This window comes from Marmota flaviventris, chromosome 2 (genome assembly GCF_047511675.1).
Source record: "Marmota flaviventris isolate mMarFla1 chromosome 2, mMarFla1.hap1, whole genome shotgun sequence".
Classification (NCBI taxonomy): domain Eukaryota; kingdom Metazoa; phylum Chordata; class Mammalia; order Rodentia; family Sciuridae; genus Marmota; species Marmota flaviventris.
The window spans coordinates 73,013,061-73,037,035 of record NC_092499.1 but is presented as its reverse complement, the minus strand read 5'-3'; the positions used below and the strand labels follow the sequence as shown (position 1 = coordinate 73,037,035).

Sequence of the window (23,975 nt, the reverse complement as noted above, 5' to 3'; positions counted from 1 at the left end):
AAAGTAAGGCATGTACCCAGTTTAGACAGTCAAATTCTAAAGTATTACCATAATTGAAATCAGCCATCAGGCGCTCCCAAAGCTCACGTTTCAGAATCTAACATTTTAAAAACTCTTTTTATGTCCTTTCTTCCTGCTCAAACAATTTTCTTTAAAAATATGCTTATCAGAATTCATTGATTTACAGTTTTAAGGCATTTTCTGTCTCTTAAAGGAGGGTACATAATATGTAATATTTTCACACCCACAAACCCCATCTGCACCCACCACACCACCATTTCCTCCTTCTACTCTCCCCATGAAATCATGTTTTTTTTATTTAAACAAAGTTTAATTGTTTAGATCATATGATTCATCAATGAACCAAGCTTTATAGTATGATTTCATTTTCTCTCTTTTGTTTTTCCTGGAGTTAAAAAATGCCTCAATTTGAAAAAAAAATATTTTGTTTAGTGTTCCATGTATGTATCATTAACCAATACCAAAATCTACAAGGGATTTTTCTGCATATGTCATCAAACACACAAGCAAATCTATCAGTTTCATATCTTTTCCTCCCACACTGCCCCTCTGACATGCCTTCCAGAGACTTCTTTTCCTTAGGCCTGCTTTACAGCTGACCTCCTCTTCTCCCCTTTGCGTTTTCTTTTTCTCTTCCTCCTATTTCCTAAATCTCATATCATTCACTTTTTCCTGTTTTATTCCCTGAACTTGTTGAAGCAAATTCTTTCCTAGCTCCAAGAGAAAGACTGAATGAGAAAAAATGTTTTGAGATATTATACATGGATGTCTGTATTCTGTATCTATACTTCATTGATGGTGTGGGTGGTTATCTAATGTTGAAAATTCTATTTCCTCAGAATTTCAAAGTTTTCTTACTTCTAGTATAATCATGCTAGTAAGAGGTCTGAAACCATTCTGATTCATAACCAAAAATCTTTAGGATGCTCTCTTTCTCATTTTATCCCTGAAATTCCACAGTAATGTGACTTAGTGTGCTTTTATAAATTGGGAGATTTGATGGGACCTTTTGAAGTTGGAAACTCATGTTATTTTTCATTTTTTAAAAAATATTTATTTTTTAGTTGGACACAACATTTTTATTTTATTTATTTTTTTAATGTGGTGTTGAGGCGTAGTTAGATCTCCAAGTCAAATCTCCTCTTTGTGCAACTGACTGAGTCCTCCTCCTCATGCTTGCAAAGAAATTGGATCAGATGTTTCCAAACTGCAACATCAGATAGAGCTGAGGGCAGAAGACAGGACTGTACCAAGATCCCCTTCCACAGCTCAGCTTGGTAAATGTTGTCAGCCAGCTGTGGCAGTTTCATGCTAAGAAACAGAAAAGTTTTTCCATAAAGTCAAATACAATAAAGTATTACTAGAACCCAGGGCCTTGCACGTGCTAGGTGAGCGCTCTACCTCTGAGCCACAATCTCAGTCCCTTATTTTTCATTTTTGAGAAATTTCTGATATTTTAAGAAATAATTTCATCCTTTACATTTTTCTTATTCTCATTTTCTAGCCTCTTTGTTGATTAAATATTTAATATCTCAGAATAATCTTTTAATTTTCTTATCCTTTTCAACCTTCCTTGTGTCTTTATTTGTCATTCTATTTTAGAGATATTTCCTTAAATTTTCCTATGGAATTTAAAAATATTAGCTATTACAGTTTTAATTTCTAAACATTTTTTATACTCTCTGTTATTTTAGCATTCTTTTCCTTTTTCAGAAATGCGATAACTTTCTTTGTCTAAGAATATATTCATATGCTCTTTGCCTTGTTTATGTTTTCACCAAGCTCTCTGTTTCTGTCTTCAGTTTCTGTCTTTACCTCTGGATTCTTCAGATTTTTGAGCATCTGTGTCCAATCCTTTTTAAGAGTAAGACACTAAAAGATTTGCCTGCTTGTGGGCTTCAGGGAGCAGTGATCAGGAAGACCCAGTCATTTTTGGAGGGCCTCTCAAATGCTAGTAACTCTTGTGGGGCTTCTCTCTGAACTGTTCAGTTACCTTTCAGGAAGACTCCTTCATCAGGGTGGGGTAAGAGTTGAGAGGAGTAATCCTGTTCTCTTTTTATTAAAACTATTTAAATTTAGGATTTAGTAGTTTACTTTTATGTTGTTTCTCTCCAAACTTAGTAAAGGTAGAACCAATTACTTTAAATACTAATATGGGGAATTTTTTCTTTTTCTTACATAAGTTTGTATCTTTATGTTGAATTTTCCCACAAAATTTTCTGTTTCTTAATATGAAACTGCCAAACCGGGCTGGCAGCATTTACCAAGCTGAGCTGTGGAAGGGGATCTGGGTACAAGGCTGTCTTCTGCCCTCATCCCTATCTGATGTTGCAGTTTGGAAACATCTGGTCCAATTTCTTTGCAAGCATGATGAGGAGGACTCAGTCAGTCAGTTGCACAAAGAGGAGATTTGACTTGGAGGTCTAACTACTCCTTATAAAGACTTCCTTCCAACAAGTCTCATGGGTCATCTTGGTCTTCACAGTAACAGGGTTAGGCCAGTGCCAGTGACTTCCTACATTCAGCAGAGAGAAAATTTTTTCTTCATGGGGTCCTTTCCCTGTAGGCATTTGCTATTCATATTTCTTTTTTTTTATTGGTTGTTCAAAACATTACAAAGCTCTTGACATATCATATTTCATACATTTGATTCAAGTGGGTTATGAACTCCCATTTTTACCCCAAATACAGATTGCAGAATCACATCAGTTACACATCCACGTTTTTACATATTGCCATACTAGTGACTGTTGTATTCTGCTACTTTTCCTATCCTCTACTATCCCCCCTCCCCTCCCCTCCCATCTTCTCTCTCTACCCCATCTGCTGTAATTCAATTCTCTCCCTTGTTTTTTTCCCCTTTTCCCTCACAACCTCTTATATGTAATTTTGTATAACAATGAGGGTCTCCTTGCATTTCCATGCAATTTCCCTTCTCTCTCCCTTTCCCTCCCACCTCTCATCTCTGTTTAATGTTAATCTTTTCCTCATGCTCTTCCTCCCTGCTCTGTTCTTAGTTGCTCTCCTTATATCAAAGAAGACATTTGGCATTTGTTTTTTAGGGATTGGCTAGCTTCACTTAGCATAATCTGCTCTAGTGCCATCCATTTCCCTGCAAATTCCATGATTTTGTCATTTTTTAGTGCTGCGTAATAATCCATTGTGTGTAAATGCCACATTTTAAATTTTTTTTTATTTTTTAAATTAAAATATGTATTTTTTATTATTAGTTGTTCAAAACATTACAAAGCTCTTGACATATCATATTTCATTCATTTGATTCAAGCGGATTATGAACTCCCATTTTTACCCTATATACATATTGCAGATTCACATCAGTTACACATCCACTTTTTTACCTACTGCCATACTAGTGTCTGTTGTATTCTGCTGCCTTTCCTATCCTCTACTATCCCCCCTCCCCTCCCCTCCCCTCCCCTCCCCTCCCATCTTCTCTCTCTACCCCATCTACTGTAATTCATTTCTCCCCCTTGTTTTTTTCCCCTTTCCCCTCACTTCCTCTTATATGTAATTCTGTATAACAATGAGGGTCTCCTTCCATTTCCATGCAATTTCCCTTTTCTCTCCCTTTCCCTCCCCCCTCTAGTCCCTGTTTAGTGGTGATCTTCTTCTCATGCTCTTCCTCTCTATTCTGTTCTTAGTTGCTCTCCTTATATCAAAGATGACATTTGGCATTTGTTTTTTTAGGGATTGGCTAGCTTCACTTAGCATAATCTGCTCTAGTGCCATATATTTCCCTGCAAATTCCATGATTTTGTCATTTTTTAGTGCACAGTAATACTCCATTGTGTATAAATGCCACATTTTTTTATCCATTCATCTATTGAAGGGCATCTAGGTTGGTTCCACAGTCTAGCTATTGTGAATTGTGCTGCTATGAACATTGTTGTAGCAGTGTCCCTACAGTACGCTCTTTTAAGGTCTTTAGGGAATAGTCCGAGAAGGGCAATAGCTGGGTCAAATGGTGGTTCCATTCCCAGTTTTACAAGGAATCTCCATACTGCTTTCCAACTTGGCCGCACCAATTTGCAGTCCCACCAGCAATGTACAAGTGTACCCTTTTCCCCACATCCTCGCCAGCACTTGTTGTTGTTTGACTTCATAATGGCTGCCAATCTTACTGGAGTGAGATGGTATCTTAGGGTGGTTTTGATTTGCATTTCTCTGACTGCTAGAGATGGTGAGCATTTTTTCATGTACTTGTTGATTGATTGTATGTCCTCCTCTGAGAAGTGTCTGTTCAGGTCCTTGGCCCATTTGTTGATTGGGTTATTTGTTTTCTTATTGTTTAATTTTTTGAGTTCTTTGTATACTCTGGATATTAGGGCTCTATCTGAAGTGTGAGGAGTAAAAATTTGTTCCCAGGATGTAGGCTCCCTATTTACCTCTCTTATTGTTTCTCTTGCTGAGAAAAAACTTTTTAGTTTAAGTAAGTCCCATTTGTTGATTCTTGTTATTAACTCTTGTGCTATGGGTGTCCTATTGAGGAATTTGGAGCCCGATGTGTGTGTGGTAAAAATTTGCACCCATACTGTAGGCTCTCTATTCACCTCATTGATTGTTTCTTTTGCTGAGAAGAAGCTTTTTAGTTTCAATCCATCTCATTTATTGATTCTTAATTTTATTTCTTGCACTTTAGGAATTTTGTTAAGAAAGTCAGAGCCTAATCCAACATGATGAAGATTTGGTCCTACTTTTTCTTCTTTTAGGTGCAAGGACTCTGGTCTAATTCCTAGGTGCTCTCTCCTAGGTACTCTCTCCTAGGTGCTGAAGCACACTGGTTTTCCCACTATCTCTTGTTTTGTTCTTCCTCTCTTCCTTCTTTTCTCTGCTTTCTTTAACATCTCCTCTCTTTACCTTGATACACCTTGAGTTGAGTTTTGTGCATGTAGAGAGATAGGGGGTTAATTTCATTTTGCTACATATGGATTTCCAGTTTTCCCAGAACCATTTGTTAAAGAGGCTATCTTTTCTCCAATGTGTGTTTTGGGCACCTTTGTCTACTATGAGATAACTGTATTTATGTGGGTTGTCTCTGTGTCCTCTATTCTTTATCACTGGTCTACATGTCTGTTTTTGTTTGCCAACACCATGCCATGTTTGTTACTGTAGTATACTTTAAGGTCTGGTATTGTGATGCCTCCTGCTTCACTCTTCTTGCTAAGTATTACTTTGGCTATTCTGGGTCTCTTACTTTTCTAAATGAATTTTATGATTGCCTTTTCTATTTCTATAGGTGTGATGTTGCGATTTTAATTGGTATTACATTAAAACTATATAGCACTTTTGGTAGTACCACCATTTTGACAACATTAAATCTGCCTATCCAAGAGCATGGAAGATCTTTCCATCTTCTAAGGTCTTCTTCAATTGCTTTCTTTAGTGTTCTGTAGTTTTCCTTGCGGAGGTCTTTCACCTCTTGTTAAATTGATTCCCAAGTGTTTTGTGTTTTGTTTTGTTTTTGTTTTTGTTTTGAGGCTCTTGTGAATGGGGTGGTTGCCGCAGTCTGGCTGGGCACAAAATCACAAGCCACTCAAGCAGGAACAAACTTTATTTTTGAAACTGCCGCCAATGCCCCGTAAGCTCCCGGGAAGATTGCCGACCGACCCACGCGGTGTTCTCCCGGACCCCAACAGGAAGTCCCTCCTCTGGAATTCCCTCCTACCGCACTTCCCCAACCAACAGGAACTCTCCAGGAGTCCTGTAGCAGGCCGAAGTGGACAGCAGGAGTCCAATATCCATATGAATGCAGATCTTAACATAATCATATCATCTCAATGGCTTGCTGGTGTCACCTTTCAACCAAAAATGCCATGCATCATATTACTTGGCTGTGGTTCTTAGCAGGTGGTTTTCCTAATTTCTATTCCTGAGGATTCATCAGTGATGTATAGAAATGCATTTGATTTTTGAGTATTGATTTTATATCCTGTTACTTTGCTGAATCATTTATTAAATCTAGAAGTTTTATGCTAAAATTTTTTGGATGCTGTAAGTATAGAATCATGTCATTGGCAAATCATGATAGTTTGTTTTTTCATATTAAAATTCCTTTAATTTCTTTGGTCTTTCTAATTGCTCTGTCTAGAGTTTCAAGGACTATGTTAAATAAAAGTGGTGAAACAGGGCATCTCTACCTTGTTCCAGTTTTTAGAGGGAATGCTTCCAGTTTTTTTTTCCATTTAGAATGATATTGGCCTTGGGTTTAGGATATATGGTTTTACAATGTTGAAGTGTGTTCCTACTATTCCTAGTTTTTCTAGTGTTTTGAACATGAAATGGTGCTGTATTTTGTCAAATTTCTCTGTATCTATTAATATGATTTTAATTTTTGAGTCTATTGATGTGGTAAATTATGTTTATTGACTTCTACATGTTGAATCAACCTTGCATCCCTGGGATGAACCCCACTTGATCATGGTGCACTAGCTTTTCAATAAGTTTTGTATGTGATTTGCCAGAATTTTATTGAGAATGTTTGCATCTATGTTCATCAGGGATATTGGTCTGAAGTTTTCTTTCCTTGATGAGTCTTTGTCTGGTTTTGATATTATGGTGATACTAGCTTTGTAGAATGAGTTTGGAAGGGTTCCCTTCCTTTCTATTTCATGGAATAATTTGAGGAGTACTAGTATTAATTCTTGTCTGAAGGTCTTGTAGAACTTGGCTGAGAATCCATCTGGTCCCGGGTTTTTCTTGATTGGTAGGCTTTTGATGGCATCTTCTATTTCCTTGCTTGAAACTAATCTGTTTAAAAATGTATGCCCTCCTTATTCAGTTTGGGCAGATCATATGCCTCTAGAAATTTGTTGATGTCTTTGGGATTTTTCTATTTTATTGGAGTATAGATTTTCAAAATAGTTTCTAATTATCTTCTGTATGGAATTATATTTTTAAAAAATCTTTTACACACATTAGGTTGTGAGGGAGCAAAGAAGCATGTGTTTCATCCATCACATTTAACTAAAAGCCACAGCACTGTGCTCTGTGTGACCTGAGCCTATGCAGGCTGTCTGTAAGTGGAGCACTGGGAGGTGCTCTCTCCTAAGTGCTGAAGCACATTGGTTTCCACTCTTTCTTGTTTTGTTCTCCTCTCTTCCTTTTCTCTGCTTTCTTTAACATCTCCTCTCTTTACCTTAAGAGATTCAATACTTGCAATGTATTGGTCACCTTTAAACTCAGAGACTTTATCATGTCCCACACCCACTACAAAATGGGATAGGAGGAAAAGTTGTGCAAGTAGAAATCTGGAAATAAAATACCTACATATTGTGAGTTTGGTTAAAAGTAATAAAGGGCCAGGAAAACCTACACTAAGTTGTAAATGAAAATCTGGAAAGTCAACTGAGAAATGGGAAGGGGACTGATTATCTAGGTCCTTCTTATTAGAGTTGTAAAAACCTCTCTTGGCAGTAATCACTATTCATTTTTGAATGTTTGTTTATTTTTACATTGGAACATATTGGGCTTCCTCCTTAATGTTCCATTTTGACATTTTAAATTTTAATTCCTGCCCCCATGTTCATTTTTGCTACCTGGTCATTCCCACTCCCACCCCAGTGGATGCTTTTTGCTCCCATTCCAGTTTTTTTCTGTAACTTTTGATTCTGGCCTGCTGATTAACATAACTCTTCTCTCATCATCTATAAAACATAGGCTCTGGAAGTGGTTCCTGCTTAAAGACCTGCACAGACTCCCTAGATATCGATTCTCTTCTCCCCAAATGCAACACAAGAGGCAAAACTCTGGGATGATTCTGGACCTTGGGTTCAGGATTAGATGATCACACTTAATTCTTGTGGAGAAAATGATTTTTTTATATCAAACACACATGTGATTATGCTATGTAATAGAATGCAAAATATGCATGCTTGCAGACATTGTTTACATCTTCTACTAAGCTCCCAGATCAAGACAATTTTCACCTATCTTTACCTTAGGTGTAGGTTAGTGAAAAACACACACACACATTTATCACATTTACACTGATAAATGTAAAGTCATAGCTAGAAATAATATATAATTTGCAAATTCAGATTAAGAAACAAAAAAAAAATTTCTCCATGTGGTAGCTGATATAGGAGCTAGTTCTACCTTTATAAGTATGGAAAGAAACAATATAATACAGTGAATGGCTAATTATTAATTTTAAATAGTCTTTAGAAGAGAAAGAAAACATTTGACAGTAGAAATAATAAGGTTGTGATGTGAAGGCGTGGAGAAGCGTTAATTAGTAGATTAGGGGAAAATTAGAAAAGAGAGAGTAAAAGGAAGTGGAAAAAGTTGGATGGATTTCACCATGACTTCTCTGGATTGAAAGGGAACCTGGGATGGAAATTAATTACCAAATACTTCATGTGTACCTGTAAAAATATTATAGAGCTCTTCTAACTTTTTATATTTGATTTCATACTCTTCTTCTGCTTCCTGAAGTTGTGGAATATATTCAATTAGTTCTTCTTGTTTCTCTTTGTGAATTTGTACTTCGTGAACATATAATTCCTTTAAAGAAAATAAAGCTGGTTGAGAAGTGTGATTTTGGAGAATTTACCAACAATTTAGAATTCTGTTTTCTAACCTGAGGTTCCCAGAACAGTATCTGATATAGTAGGTAGTCAATAAATATTTGTATTCTCACCACTGACTCCTTCGCAATCTAGTTAAGGATATTAGATTTAATTGCCTCTCCAAAGATCCTTCAGTTATTAATCTTTACTGATACATTTCTATTGCTATGTTATGCACAACAAAAAATATAATTGAGAAAAAATTTCCCTTGGTTGATCATATTTCATGAAAAAAGGGCATCACAATAATAAACAAAGTCTAAGGAATGTGCATGTAAGTAAAATTTGGGAAGAGGATTAGAAATAATTGGATATAATATTGCAACAAATAGAAAAAAGTACCCAAAGCAAAACATAAAGATGCCTGCTTACTTAATCAAAAGTTTTATTTAGTTTCAAATGCATTTATAGTTGGGTTTCTTTTAGCAAATCAGAGAGGGTGGGTATTTGGACATCCTTTTGGTGGAGAAGCTTGGCTGCACTTTAACTAATACATTGATATGCTGATCTGTTATGTCTCCTCCCAAATTGCCATGAGAATCCTTATGAATAAATGGAGAAAGATGAAAATGCATATAAGAAAATAAAACAAACATCATAATTTAAGAATAATGTGGAAGTGGGAATCAATTTCTCCAAACTGCAATATTGAGCAGGTAAAGAAACTCAATCTACCATTTATACTACATTCTCTATATGTTAGTGTATTCATTCATTCCCATCCCATCACTCGGCTTGGGTTGCCAATGCTGCCCTGACAAGAAACCAGGTTGATTTAATGCCTTGAGTGATGGTGTGGGGTCCTAAGTGCAGTGCGTTTAAGACAAGTTAAGTTGTTGCTCGTCTATGGGCTCAGGTTGTTGGAGTAGGGCCACCAATCAAGTCCACACCTTCTTCAATTCCTTCCTCAGTATGTCTGATTTCTCAGCCACATGCATATTTAGTTCAGTGATGATGAGCTCCAGCTTCTGCTGAGTCCCAATCTCAAGAAGTTGGAGGCATGGAAGAGAGAGAAAAAAAAAGAAAACAAAAACATGCAGTCTCCTGTCCAAGCTCATGGGTTCCAACGCATTCTGCAAGTCTCAGTTTGTCTTGCTCCTCAAGTGCCTGTCCTGCTGACTTCAGGCTTGAGTACCCAGGTGTAAAGCTGACAGCCTGTGGAAATTCTGTAGCCAGCAAACTTTATTGCAGAAGATCAAATCCTATAATAAATCACTTATCTAGAGGCTCTGCTTCTCTGATCAGACCCTGTCTGATGTGTGGGACCCAGTAGATCCAATGGTACTCAGCATGGCAGGCAAGATCACAATATGCACATAACTGGTGAAGGTTCTGACAGAATTAACGTGGAGGCCCCTGGCCTATGGAAGAGTCAGTCACCACACTGCCTGGGAAACACTACCTCTAAATTTATATAAGTTTATATTATAACCAAGCAATTAATGTTCAGGACTGGTTTCCTTAGAACTTATGGATCAGAGACCAAAAGAGTAGGAGGACTTCTTGCTCTTAAACCTAGTGGTTTTGCTTTCCTTCCTTGTGACTTTAGGCTCTGTTGGTTTAGAGAGGTTACTGCTGAAGAGAAGAATGATCCCATTAAAGGCAAGGGAACCAATAATGATTCCATAAATCAAACTCTGAGATTACTTTCTTTCCATTTGGGGCTTTTAATGCCACTGGACCAAAGACAGAAATGGTATTACATTGCATCCAAGGTTATTGATGTTGATTGTCAAGGGAAATATGTGTGCTATATAGTAATGGCACAAAAGCTGTCATCAGTCCTTGCCTTGCGTAAATGAGGCATGAAAGGACACAGCCCTGTAGTGGAACATGGTCTGGCAGAGTGCAAGCTGGAGGTATCTTTATAGTAGTTTTGCAGTTGATTGTCTTGTGTTTTGTAACCTGCCAATATTTCCACTTGCAAAGTCTTATACTTCTCTTTTACTTATTTTGCCTAATTGCATTGTATAAACTTGAGTACAATATTAAATAAGGTCCTTATTCCTTATTTGTGTTTCTATGGGAATTTTCTCCACTGTTTTACTATTAAGTATGGTGGTAAATTCTTAGCATTTATCATCAAAAAATATGGCAGGTCTTGAGGTATAGCTCAGTAGTAGAGCTTAGCATGTATATGTTCAACCCCCAGCACCAAAACCAAAACAAACAAACAAAAAATAAAATCTGAAATACAGACAGCTTCTTATCATCTCTTCTGTAACCTTTTTTTAAGCTACCTTTGCTTCTCACTTGGGTTACTGCTTAACTTCCCAGTTGGTCTTCCTACATCCACTTTTGCTTTCCTAAATTCTACTTAATTTGGCAGCTAGAGAGAAGCTATTTTTTTTTTTAAGTTGTAATATTTTAACCCTCTACTCAGTACCTTCCAGTGACTTCCCAGCTCAGCAAAGCAAAGGATAAAGATCTTGCAAAGGCCTATAGGGACGTGGCAGATAGGGGCTGCTCCACCTGGATCCTCCCTCAAGGGATGAATCCCTGCTCTGTTGTGAGAAGTGTGGTTAACTGACACCTCCAGTGCTTGGCTTCTTCACCTCACCTCTCTAGCCAATGTCCTGCTCTTGCAGGTACAGCTCCCAATTGTGACCCAGCAAGAGGTTTTGTATGGTTTAGATCTGGACTGTCCTTCAAAGTCTCATGTGTTCAGAAGTGGGACTTTGAGGAATGATGGGATCATGAAGGCTCTGCCTTCACCAGTGGATTAACCCATTTATGGCTGAATGAACTACTGGGAGGAGGTCAACAACTTGTAGGCAGGTGGGACCTGTTCAGAGGAAGTGGGTCAAACGACAACGTGTCCTGGGAGGGTTTATCTCCCTCCTCTCTCTCTGCTTCCCTGATGCCATGAGCTGAGAAGTTTTCCTCCACCAGGCCCTTCCACCATGATATTCTGCCTCACCTTAGGTCCAGAGCAGTGGAACTGAATTACCATGGACTAAAACCTCTGAAACCATGAACAAAAATTAACTTTTCCTCCTCCAAGTTGTTTGATCGCAGCAACGAAAACCTGACTAATGCAGATGTCATGCAAGGGAGGGCTCTTCACCTGGGCAGTCCTCTATTGGAACCACTCTCCCTCTGTCAAGTTTGTCAGGTTACACAGATATTACTCCCTAATAAACCTTCACACTCCTGATTCTATTTAGCATCTGCTTCTGGCAGATGACTCCCCACCAGGTTGGCATTCCCCTCTGACTCAGAGATACCACCCCCTCATTATTCCTCAGATAGGACGGCCTTACCTCAGGGCCTCTGTGTTTAGCATGCCTTCTGCTAACAGCCATGTCCTGCGGATACCTGCCTGGCATGCTGCCTCATCCACCTCTAGGGTGGAGCTCTTCCCTGACTACCCTATTGGCAAAGGCAGACAGACTGTAGGCCCTGTTCCACTTCCTTGCTTAATTTTCTTTGAAGCATTAATCAGCATCCCCTATACACATTCCATTTATCATTTATTTCCAGCCTCGTGTCACTAGAATTTGAGTTCCACAAGAGTAGAGCTTTTATCTATTTTTTTTAATACCCTGAAGAAAGACAGTCTCCCAGAATGTGTTGTAAGCAACAGAGGAATGCTTTCCACCCTGACTCTTCTTCCTTCTGTTTCTTCCACTTTACTACGACCGTGTAGTAATCTGAGCACTGGTTTCTTTCTTTTGTTTGTTCTCTGAGTGAAGCCAGTTTCCATTTTACTTCTTCTAACTTTCTGGTCATCATCTGCCAACATTTCTTCTCTGGGTTCCTATAGTTTCATATTGATGATCTGCCTTTGCCACCTCTATTAAGCTAATTAAAAAAAAATCCACAGAGAAATGTGTGATCACAGTTTTCATCTGTTGCATGGTGCCAGTTTTCTGAAGTGCTACTCATTTGTTGGAAAGTTTTGTTCCCCTTTTCACTTGCTTTTCCCATATTATTTTCGAATGGAAGATGTGTCTTCTTTTGTTTTTTTGGATTACTTACATCAGAAAGAACTGACTACTGTTGGGCAAGTTATCTGAAAGGGTTTCCATATTGTGTGGCAGGATGGGGGTAGATGGGGTAAGCAGAATTGGAATAGAGTAAAATTCTAAACTTTGAATTTTAAGGGCTTTCCTACTACTTTGCTACATAGTAAGAAACTGTTTTCTTCAAATAAAGTCCCTGTTTGATGTAACCAAAGCCTGGTCTTCCTCTTCAAACCTAATCAAGTTCAGGAAGACTTTTGGTAGGGATTCAGCTTGATTGCCCTGGTAAACAGGGCCAATTTTCTACATATATTTTCCCAGAATACTATAAATAAACAAAACCATTAGAATGGTACATGGAACTTCATGACCTATTAGATGCTGGTGTCTTCATTACCAGAGATAAACTAGCCTGAGATAAACTAGGTACATACCAACTTGGATGAAAATCACTTTTATCCTGACCATTTTATATACCTTTCCTTCTGACCCAAATCATGGGAATCCTTTGGTCTTTTTGCCACCTAAGACTAGCTTCTGTCAGTAAGTCCCCAATAAATTGCACTCCATGGAACCTTGGATCTGTCTGCCTCTTTCTTCAGTCTCATAGCACCTTGGGGTCGATTCTCCTACTCTGTTGACTGGGTTTTCCAGAACATTCCTACTACCATTCTTGCCTTCTACCAGTGACTGCCTCTAAGAATCATGCCCTTACCTTTGAAGGTAGTATCATCTTGAAAAGATATGATTTTGTTGTGTTCTGCAGATCTGCAACCTCTGGATTCCTGGATACTTTCAATGCCTGTTCTACCTACGTCCCCCAGAATTCATGCCCTACTTCAATCCAGGTTGGCTTTTGGAAGTTTCTAAGTCACTGTGGTGACCTCTTTACTCTCCTCAGTTTCCCTGCCACCTTTCTTTCTTCAGGGCTCTGCCAGTATCCAGGGATGTTGCCAGCAGCTCTGCATTATTTGAAGTGTATGATTTTTTTTAACCAGAAAAATATTTCTCATTTCTCTATTTCTATTTCTTTTTCAGGAAAAGAAGAAGAAAAATTCAGAGTAAAATTGTAGTCTTGTTCATACTGGAAGATTTATTTTACATTTAACTGATTAGAATAGCATGTAATAGTATCCCGCCCCCCACATCCGAAATTGTGAGATATAAAGTGAAAATTACCTCATATTTCTTTAACTCCAGAATTAACAGTTTTTCTTTTAAAGTAAATTCCTCCTCTTCCTCTTGTAATTCTGTTGAAAGTTTTTCGATCTGTACCACAAATTCATCGATTTCATTTCTTCTAGCAAGGGTCTAATTACAGAAAATTGAAGACTTGTCATTTCTTCTGTGGTGGTCAGTCTTACATTTTTCAAACAGCCTTCCTCACATGAGACTTGCCTGTGATTTCAAGTTATATGATGCCTCAGTAACCCTCTAGAAATTAAGCTCTTCACCAAATGATATCTATAAAATGGCACCAGGATGGGAGGGGTGGGGGATGGTGTGTGGACAGAAGGCAAACCTGGGAGCTAATCAAGGATGTTCAGTCTCACATTTTAAGAGAGAGCTCCCTTAATAAGTTTCTGGTTACATGCTTCAAAAACAAGTTCTGGAGAGAATTGCTGCTCCATTTGCTAAATCCTTCTAGTTAATATGCAGGAAATGGAAACATTTCTGAAAAAAGTTAAATAATACACTATGATATAAGTAGAAGGAAAATACCTTTTAATAATATAAGGTTTAATCAAATATTGAAGGAGCATCACTGATATATACGTAAGGAACTACAGTAATTCTAAGCACCTCAGGTTCCCTTACCTCTTCAAGCAATTCAGTTCGTCTCTTTTCCGAATGTTCAATGTTTTCTATAGTTTGATTTATTTCATTCTTTATGTTAGTTACCCAACGATTATGTTTTTTTCTTAAACATAATATTTTCCACTGATTTAAAATACTAGGGATTAAAATAAAAATACTGATAATTAAATTGACCCAGCAGTTTACCAAAAAGAAGTAAGAATTCAAAGCAAAACAAGTCCTACTGTGATTTAACATCATCGCTCCTATCATCAGTGATGTAGATTGCACATGAGAACCCATTGTCCCATCACCCCAGATATGAACTACCTTTAGAAACTTAAATAGCAGATAATTTAATTATATAATATGGAATAACAATAACAACAAGAATATGATTATATTATAATGTAATAATTATATTAATACAATACATACAAGCTCTAGATTTCCAACCAATTTTAATGTGCCGTAACCAATTTTAAAATTAAAAACTTGCAGCTTGATGAGTTAACTGAAATAATAAGATAAAACATCAACTATCTCAATGCTCTCTCTCCAAGTTGCTTCCCAGTAAGAAGTCGTATCTGTGTATCCAATAAAACAGTGGACAATACATAATACACTATGACTGCTTGCCTCTTTGAGGTGGAAGATGAAATGTTTGCTTGCCTCTTTGAGGAAGAAGATGAAATGCTAAGGAGCAGGTAAAGAAAGAAAAATTGCTGGCAGAAATAGTAATGGAATTATCTAAACTACTCAAAGTACTAATAAGAGACATTAAGCTTCTGGATTCTCAAATTTTTCTCTCCACCACATCATAAAATAGGTACATATTTGAAGAATGGCAAAAATACACAACTGGAGTCTTATAAATAATGTAACGACAATATTAATAGAACACAGCCAAGTAATAACAGGTACATTGACCTAAATATTTTACACAAATCATCTCATTGACATTTGTAACAGTGTTATAAAATGGGGACTACTACCATTCACACTTTACAAGGGTGAAAGTAAAGAGAATGTATTAAGTTACTAAGCCTTGGTCAGAGATAGTAGGGTACAGCAGCAAAGTAGTCCCTGTGCAGAGCCTGTAGTCTTAACCACTCTCTTTTGTTTCCCCTGGAATCACCTCCTACTGGTTCACACAGAATCCTGGATGAGCAACAGGCATTGCACAAATATTAGCACCTTTATTCTTTGCTGACTCCACTCCAATGAATTGAAAAACTTTTATTCTGTTCAACACCAAAAAAAAAAAAAATCAAGCTAAGAAACATCTAGATCTGAAAGAACTCATACACAATTTAGTTTAGGAAAATCATGTCCTTATTCTCTAGATAACATGCACCACTCACAACACAAATGATGACTTTTATTTATTTATTTTTACCATCTCTGAGTTTCTCTTTCCAGGTTTTCATTCAGTATTTTTATTTGCTTTCTATATGTTTCATGTATTGATCTAAAAACAAACAAATTTTATATTATTTCATTTATTGTAGCTGTTAGAATACAAAAGAAACTCTTTATGTATAATTATTATGGTCGATAAGTCTACAGTCTAGTTGGAAGACATAGCAAATTTTGTGAAGCAATGAAGGTCTTAGTGGCACAGTTATAGAAGACCAATTATTATTCTGGGTCAATGCAAACTGATCCTGCATGCACTGGGAAGATATTCAAGGACAGACAAGAGGTTCTGGGGAGGCAGTTGGGTAAGGGTCACTGGAGTTTAATGTTTAATAGAAGGAGGAATACAAGGTGAAGGATGTAATCATTTGCAAAGATGCAGAGAAAAGAAGCAAAAATGCAGGGCCCTGTCATGATACAAGGTAGGCTTGCTGCATACAGAAAACAGTCATAGGAGGTGTTAAGGTCAGCAAATCTTTCAGGAATTCTGGATTCTGTACTGAATTACTACACTGTAGAATTCAGAAAGCCAAGATAGATCCTTGAACTAGAAGAAAGTAGTAACCAAGAAGGGGATATTTTCTGTGATAGGATGGATAGAAATGTGGAAATTATAATTTGGGAAAAGAAATCTAGTTAAATTAAATACGGTACAGTCGATGAATACCATTTGTCTGGAGAACAGAATGAGGAACCATCACCTGTATGAATGACTTTTTTTCCTCTTTATTTTGAAATAGCTTCAAACTCAACATATTAGTGAAAAATACAGTACAAAGAATTCCCACGAACCTTTGCCAAATACTCCAAATGTTGCTGTTTGACCATATTTGTCTTATCATTCTTATAATTTTACATGGAAAAGGCAGATTTGCACTTAAAATTGTACAGATGTGTACAATCTAATTCCAGATATGCACAACACACATGCAGATACATCAATACCTTAGAAAGCATGTATGTAAACTAGAAACTATGATTCTTTTTATGGAGAGATGGGAGAGATCAGGGTATAGCTTTAATTTTCTAAGTTACACATTTTTATATTTGAATTTTAAAATAAAGTATAAGCATTAAAATGGCAGAAATGAATACCACAGGAGGTTGGTGTTGTGATAATGTTCACATTGTTTTCATGAGGCCCTCAACTGGTCTGTTCCTGTATCCAACTGCCTCTGTGAAATTCAGAGCTGGTCTGTACCTTCAATGAAAGGTTCAATGAGAAGATGGCAGAATAGAGAAGGTCACTTTCCTGGCTGCTCCATGGTGTGAAACCAAGAAAGCAAAGAGGCAGCTTCTCAGCAAGGTGGGTGAAAAAAGACAGGGGGCACTTTACTGGGATTTAATACTGGACATTCAAAGCAGAATGGGGACTCGGGAGGTTGGATATGATAAAATAAGAAAGAAATCCCCAATGCCCCACTGCTGTTGCAACCACTGGAGGTTCCAGCCAGAGCTGTCCCTCTGTGAGCAAAGTGAAGGGAGAAAGGAATTAAAGGAACCTACATTTTTAGGATGCCTGAGTCACATCTGGGTATGAAGAGTTTAGAGATCAAAGGCACTGCCTGACTAAACTTGTGATGGCAAACTGGACCTGGTTGTAAAATGAAATTTCCAAAACATTATGGCAAGAAACCAATGCCTGGGGAAAGGGTCAGTTCCGCTATCATCCTTTCTTTAGGAAGCCTAATTAACCATGGGTCCTTACCTTTTGGATTGAAAATAACTGCCCTAGGAGTCTGACTACTCCCTCTTGAATGTAAACACCCCTGTGCCAGGCTTCCAAGGCTAGAGATTTAATAGATGCCTGTGAAAAGAGCCCTTTCTGTAAGCATACTTTATGTTAGAGACCCTACACAAGACCTTCAGCTATGTAGATTAGGGATTTGGGGTTCTTAAAGAGGAAAAAAGCCCCCATGATAGGATGAGTCTAAAATGAAGCCAAATAACCCATAAATGTGGTGAGAAACTGTGGATCAGGGCTCAGAATTTGGAGTTTATTCTCTTCTGGGCCCACTGGCATAAAATAAAGTTTGGAATTCTCCTCTCTGAGTGCTGCTTGTTGCTTCTTGATTGGTCTGTTTCCCACAAAAAAAAAAAAAAAAAAAAAAAAAAAAGGCACGCTGCATAATATCCTTCTGCAGGAAAGAGGCTGCATCTGTCCTGGCTGTGTGTGGAGGTCAGAAGAAGGAACCATTTTGCAGCCACCATTCAGAGACTGACAAATCAGCTGGGGACTTGATTCCTGGCTAACCTGATTTTGGCCCAAAATACAGGCCTGGCAAACCCACACTATATGACATGGAGTGTGCCTGAGAGAACAGGAGAAAATCAGATGTGAAGAGGGGTTTACACAGGGGACTACTAGTCATGAAGAGCCACCCAGCACTCCCCACTCCCCTCTCCCTCTAATTGGGATGCTCACAGGACTGGATGGGGGCAAGAGAGATTTGAGTTTGTACACTGAACCCAAGACCAGAAAACAGGGTCCAAGGGTGACATAGTGAACTAAGAAATGGCTCCTCCACCACACAAATAGAATCCAGGGGAGATCAACAGGGTGCAGTCTTCCAGTGTGGACCAGCAATTGATGGGTCCTGGAGGTGCAATGATTTAAAATCTCCAGACCAAGTGGCATTCAGCAAATATACTGAGCCTACCTAAGCCTAAACCCTGCCTCCAGGAGTTCTGCCTATAGAATTACCTCTCTCATTCCAGCAACTCGACCCCGAAGGTAGAGTAGGCTACACGCTCCAGATCACACCACCTAACACTGCTTAGAGGGGAAGCTAAAAATCTTTTGAACTCCAATGAGACAATTCTTTAACTTTTTATCATGATTTTTTCCTTTTCTTTGTTTAATTGTGACCTTAATAGTTCATAGACATTTGTACATATTCATATTTTTTTTCTCATTTCTAGCATTTTTGAAGCCAGTTATTTTTCATGGATCAATATTTTGAGGGATAGGATGTTTGGTTCATATATTTCAATTTTGTTTTATATTCTTCTATTTTCATTTTTAATTTAAAAATTTTATACTCTCTATATTTTTCTCTTACTATCTGTTTCCCTTGATTTTCTCTTTTCTTCTGCTAACAGACAATCTCTATTGTTCTCTTTTATTCTGTATGTTTTTACTTCTATCTTCTCTCCTCCTCCCTTATAATCATCACATCCTACATCACTTCTGTTCTCTCCCTGTCCACCATTCAAAATTGTAAAACAATTTTCAAATTCATTGTTTTTATTGTAGGCTATAATTGATCATATCATTTCTGTTTATTGTGACAATTAACATTGTAGATCTCATAGCAGGAACTATTCGGTTTGATGCTGTACATTGTTTGCATTGGTTGTTGTTCTTTGTCTCTCCCTAGATGGTTAGGTACTGGTAACCTTCAGGGATACTATAAGTCCACAGGGTAGAATCTATATTGTCTCAGATCCATAATGTCAGATGGGTAGACACACAACAAATATAAAAAAGCAAGGGAAGAGATCATCCAAAACAATTCAAGATACTTCAATAACAGAATCCATTGACACCACAGTTGAAGAAAAAGAGAAAGAGTTTAGAATATACATAATTAGACTGATCTGCAAGGTAAAGGATGATATAAAAAATGAAATCAGAGAGAAAATACAGGAAGTGAGAGATCATTTCAATAGAGATATATATTCTGAAAAAAAATCAAGCAGAAATCCTTAAAATGAAGGAATCAATAAACCAAATTAAGAATTCAATGGAAAGCATCACCAACAGACTAGACCACTTGGAAGACAGCATTTCTGGCAATGAAGACAAAGTATATAATCTTGAAAACAAAGTTGACCATGAAGAAAAGATGTTAAGAGACCATTAATAGAATTTCCAAGAAATATGGGATAACATTAAAAGATAAAATTTAAGATTTATTGGGATATATGAAGGCCCAGAGATACAAACCAAACGATTGCATAATCTTTTCAATGGAATGATATCAGAAGAATTTTCAAACCTAAAGAAAGAAATGGAAAAATAAAATATAGGAGCTTACAGGACCTTAACTATACAAAATTACAACAGACCCACATCAAGTCACATTATTATGAAAATGGCTAACCCTACAGAACAAGGATAGAATTTTAAAAGCTGCCAGAGAAAAAAGACAGGTCACATTCAGAGGGAGACGAATCCAGGTCTCATCTTCTTTTCTTAACTCAGACCTTCAAAGCTAGGAGGTCTTGGAATAATATATACCAAGCTCAGAAAGAAAATTAATGCCAGCCAAGAATACTAAAACCAGCAAAATTAAACTTCAGAATTGATGATGAAATAAAAACCTTCCATGATAAACAAAAGTTAAAAAGAAGTCACAACCAAAAAGCCTGCACTACAAAATGTATTTAGTAAAATATTTCATGAAGAAGAAATGAAAATTAAAACTGAAAACCAATAAAGGAGTGAACTGCACTACAAGGATAGTGAAGCAAAGGAGAAACAAATTCAAATTAAAAACCAGAAATAAATCAAAATGACAGGGAATAAAAATAATTTCTTAATATCATTTAATGGACTGGGGTTGTAGCTCAGTAGTACAGTGCTTGCCCCACATGTGTGAGGAACTGGGTTTAATTCTCAGCATCATATATAAATAAATGAATAAAATAAAGGTCCATCAACAACTAAAAAAAAAATTTTAAAAATAATAATATCATTTAATGTAAATGGCCTAAACTCATCAAACAAAAGACATAGAGTGGAAAATTGAATTAAAAAACAAGGTATAACAATATGCTATCTCCAAGAGACTCATACATACGCAAAGACATCCTCAGACTAAAGATAAAATGATGGGGAAAAAAAACATATCGTTTACATAGATCTTATAAGCAAGCAGGGGTGTCCATCAGATAAAGTGGACTTCAAGCCAAAGTTAATAAGGAGGGACAAAGAAGGACATTTCATACTGCTTAAGGGAATTATACATCAGAATGACATAAGAATCAAATATTTATGCCCCAAACAATAGAGAATCCATGTATGTAAAACAAACTGTTCTCAATTTCAAGAACCAAATAGACCACAACATAATAATACTGGGTGACTTTATAATACCTATCTCACCACTAGATAGAACCTTCAAACATAATATAAATGAAGAGGATATAGAACTAAAAAATACAATTAATAATTGAGACATAACAGACAGATATAGAATACTTCATCCATCAATGACCTTCTTCTCAGCACACATGGATCCTTCTCTAAAACAGACCATATTGTAGGCCACAAAGCAACTCTTATAAATATAAAAAAAAGAAAAAAATACCTTGCATTCTATCAGATCATAATGGATTGAAATTAGAAACCAATGATAAAATTTAAAAAGAAGCTACTCTAACACCTAGATATGAAATAATATGCTACTCAATGACCAATAGATAGCAGAAGAAATCAGGGAATAAATTTTAAAAATACATAGAGATAAATGAGAAAATGACACAACATATAAAAATCTCTGGGACTAAGAGGAAAGTTCATTGCATTGAACTCATTCATCAAAAGAATAGAAATACGCCAAACAAATAACATTACATCTCAAAAGTCCTAGAAAAAGACAGGACATAATTAAAATGAGAGCTGAAATCAATGAGATTGAAACAATTAAAAAAATTTACAAAACAAAAAAATTGGTTCTTTGAAAAAATAAATTGATAAACCCTTAGCTAAGCTAACAAAGAGAAAGAAACCCCAAACTACTAAAATTCATGATAAAACAGGAAATATCATGACAGATACTACTGAAGTACAGATGATAATCAAGAAACTATTTTGAAAATTTATACTTCAATAAAATAGAAAATCTTGAAGACATCAACAAATTTCTGAAGACACATGACTTACACAAATTGAATCAGAAGGACATACACAATTTAAACAGATCAATTTCAAACAATGAAATTGAAGATATCATCAAAAGCCTACCAAAAAGAAAAGCCCATCCCAGGACCAGATGGATTTCCAGACAAGTTCTACCAGACCTGGAAAGAAGAACTAACATCAATAATGTTTAAAATACTCCATAAAATAGAAAAAGAAGGAACTCTTTCCAACTCATTCTATGAAGCTACTACCACCCTGATATTAAAACCAGACAAAGAAACATCAAGGAAAGAAAACTTCAGACCAATATCCCTGATGAACATAGATGCAAAGATTCTCAATAAAATTCTGGAAAATTGCATACAAAAGCATCTTGAAAAGATAGCACACCACAATCAAGTGGGGTTCATCTCAGAGATGCAAGGTTTGTTCAACATACAGAAATCAATAAATGTAATTCATCACATCAATAGACTTAAAGACAAGAATCATATGGTGATCTCGATAGATGCAGAAAAAGTATTTGACAAAACATTGCATCCATTCATGTTCAAAACACTAGAAAAATTAAGGATAACAGGAATATACCACAACAAGGTAAAAGCTATCAATGTTAAACCCAACGCCAACATCATTCTAAGTGGAGAAAAATTCAAAATTTTCCCTTTAAAAACTGGAACAAGACAAGGATGCCCTGTTTCACGACTTCTATTCAACACAGCCCTTGAAACTCTAGCCAAAGCAATTAGACAGAAGAAAGAAATGAAAGGGACACTAATAGGAAAAGAAGAACTCAAACTACCCCTATTTGCTGATGACATGATTCTATATTTAGAAGAACCAAAAAATTCCACTAGAAAACTTCTATAACTTATAAAGTAGCTAGGATATAAAATTAACACCAATAAATCAATTTCATTCCTATATATCTGTGATGAACCAAATGAAAGAGAGAAATAAGAAAAACTATCCCTTTCACAATAGCCTCAAAAAATTTTTTGGGAATCAATCTAACAAAAGAGGCTTAAGACCTCTACAGTGAAAACTACCAAACACTAAAGATAAAAATTGAAAAAGACCTTAGAAGATGGAAAGATCTCCTGTGCTCTTGGATAGGCAGAATTAATATTGTCAATATGACCATACTACTAAAAGCACTATACAGATTTAATGAAATTTCTATTAAAAGTCCAATGATGTACTTCATAGAAATAGAAAAAGCAGTCATGAGATTCATTTAGAAAAATAAGAGATCCAGAATATCCAAAGCAATCTAAGGATTGCAGGAGGCATCACAATACCAGGTCTTAAATTATACTTCAGAGCTTTAGTAACAAAAATGGCATGGTTTTGGCACCAAAACAGACATAAAGACCAATGGTACAGAATAGAAGACACAGAGGTAAACCCACATAAATACAGATATCTCATACTAAACAAAGTGCCATAAACATACATTGGAGAAAATATAGTCTCTTTAACATATAATGGGGAAACTGGAATCCATATGTGTCAAAATGAAATTAAGCCCCACATCTCACACCATGCACAAACTCAAATAAAAGTAGATCAAGGACCTATGTATTAGAGCAGAGACCCTGCACCTACTAGAAGTAAATGTAGGCCCAACTTTCCATCATGTAGGCTTGGGAACTGAATTCTTCAACAGACTTCCTAAAGCACAAGAAGTAAAATCAAGAATCAATGAGTAGAATTTTATCAAACTAAAAAGCTTCTTCACAGCAAAGGAAACAATCAAGAATGTGCAGAGAGAACCTACGGAATGGGAGAAAATCTTTGCCACCTGCACCCCAGATAGAGCATTAATCTCCAGGATATATAAAGAACTCAAAAAATTAACACCCAAAAAACAAATAACCCAATCAATATATGGGCAAAAGAACTGAACAGGCACTTCAAGAAGAAATACAATCGATTGACAAATATATGAAAAAATGTTCAATTTTCTAGCAATTAGAAAAATGCAAATTAAAACTACACTGAGATTTCACCTCACTCTGGTCAGAATGGCAATTATCAAGAATACAAGCAACAATACATGTTGATAAGGATGTGGGGAAAAAGGTACACTCAAACATTGCTGGTGGGACTGCAAATTGATGCAACCCCTCTGGAAAGCAGTGTAGAGACTCCTCAGAAAACATGGAATGAAACCACCATTTTAACCCAGTTATACCACTTCTTGGTATATACCCAAAGGACTTAAAGTCAGCATACTATAGTGATACAGCCACATCAATGTTTATAGCAGCTCATTCACAATAACTAAGCTATGGAACCAACCTAGGTACCCTT

The 23,975-nt window shown here is 36.6% G+C and overlaps 1 protein-coding gene across 1 annotated transcript in view; it reads right to left on the bottom strand.

Annotated features, from left to right (window-relative positions):
• Ccdc175 (coiled-coil domain containing 175) overlaps positions 1-23,975 on the bottom strand; it is a 61,680-nt gene that overhangs the window by 10,824 nt on the left and 26,881 nt on the right. Inside the window, exons 11-14 of the mRNA XM_027929661.2 lie at positions 15,771-15,842; positions 14,393-14,528; positions 13,754-13,885; positions 8,406-8,544 (exon numbers count right to left, since the gene is read on the bottom strand). Coding sequence (XP_027785462.2) covers positions 8,406-8,544; positions 13,754-13,885; positions 14,393-14,528; positions 15,771-15,842 — 479 coding nt within the window. The remainder of the gene's footprint in view (positions 1-8,405; positions 8,545-13,753; positions 13,886-14,392; positions 14,529-15,770; positions 15,843-23,975) is intronic.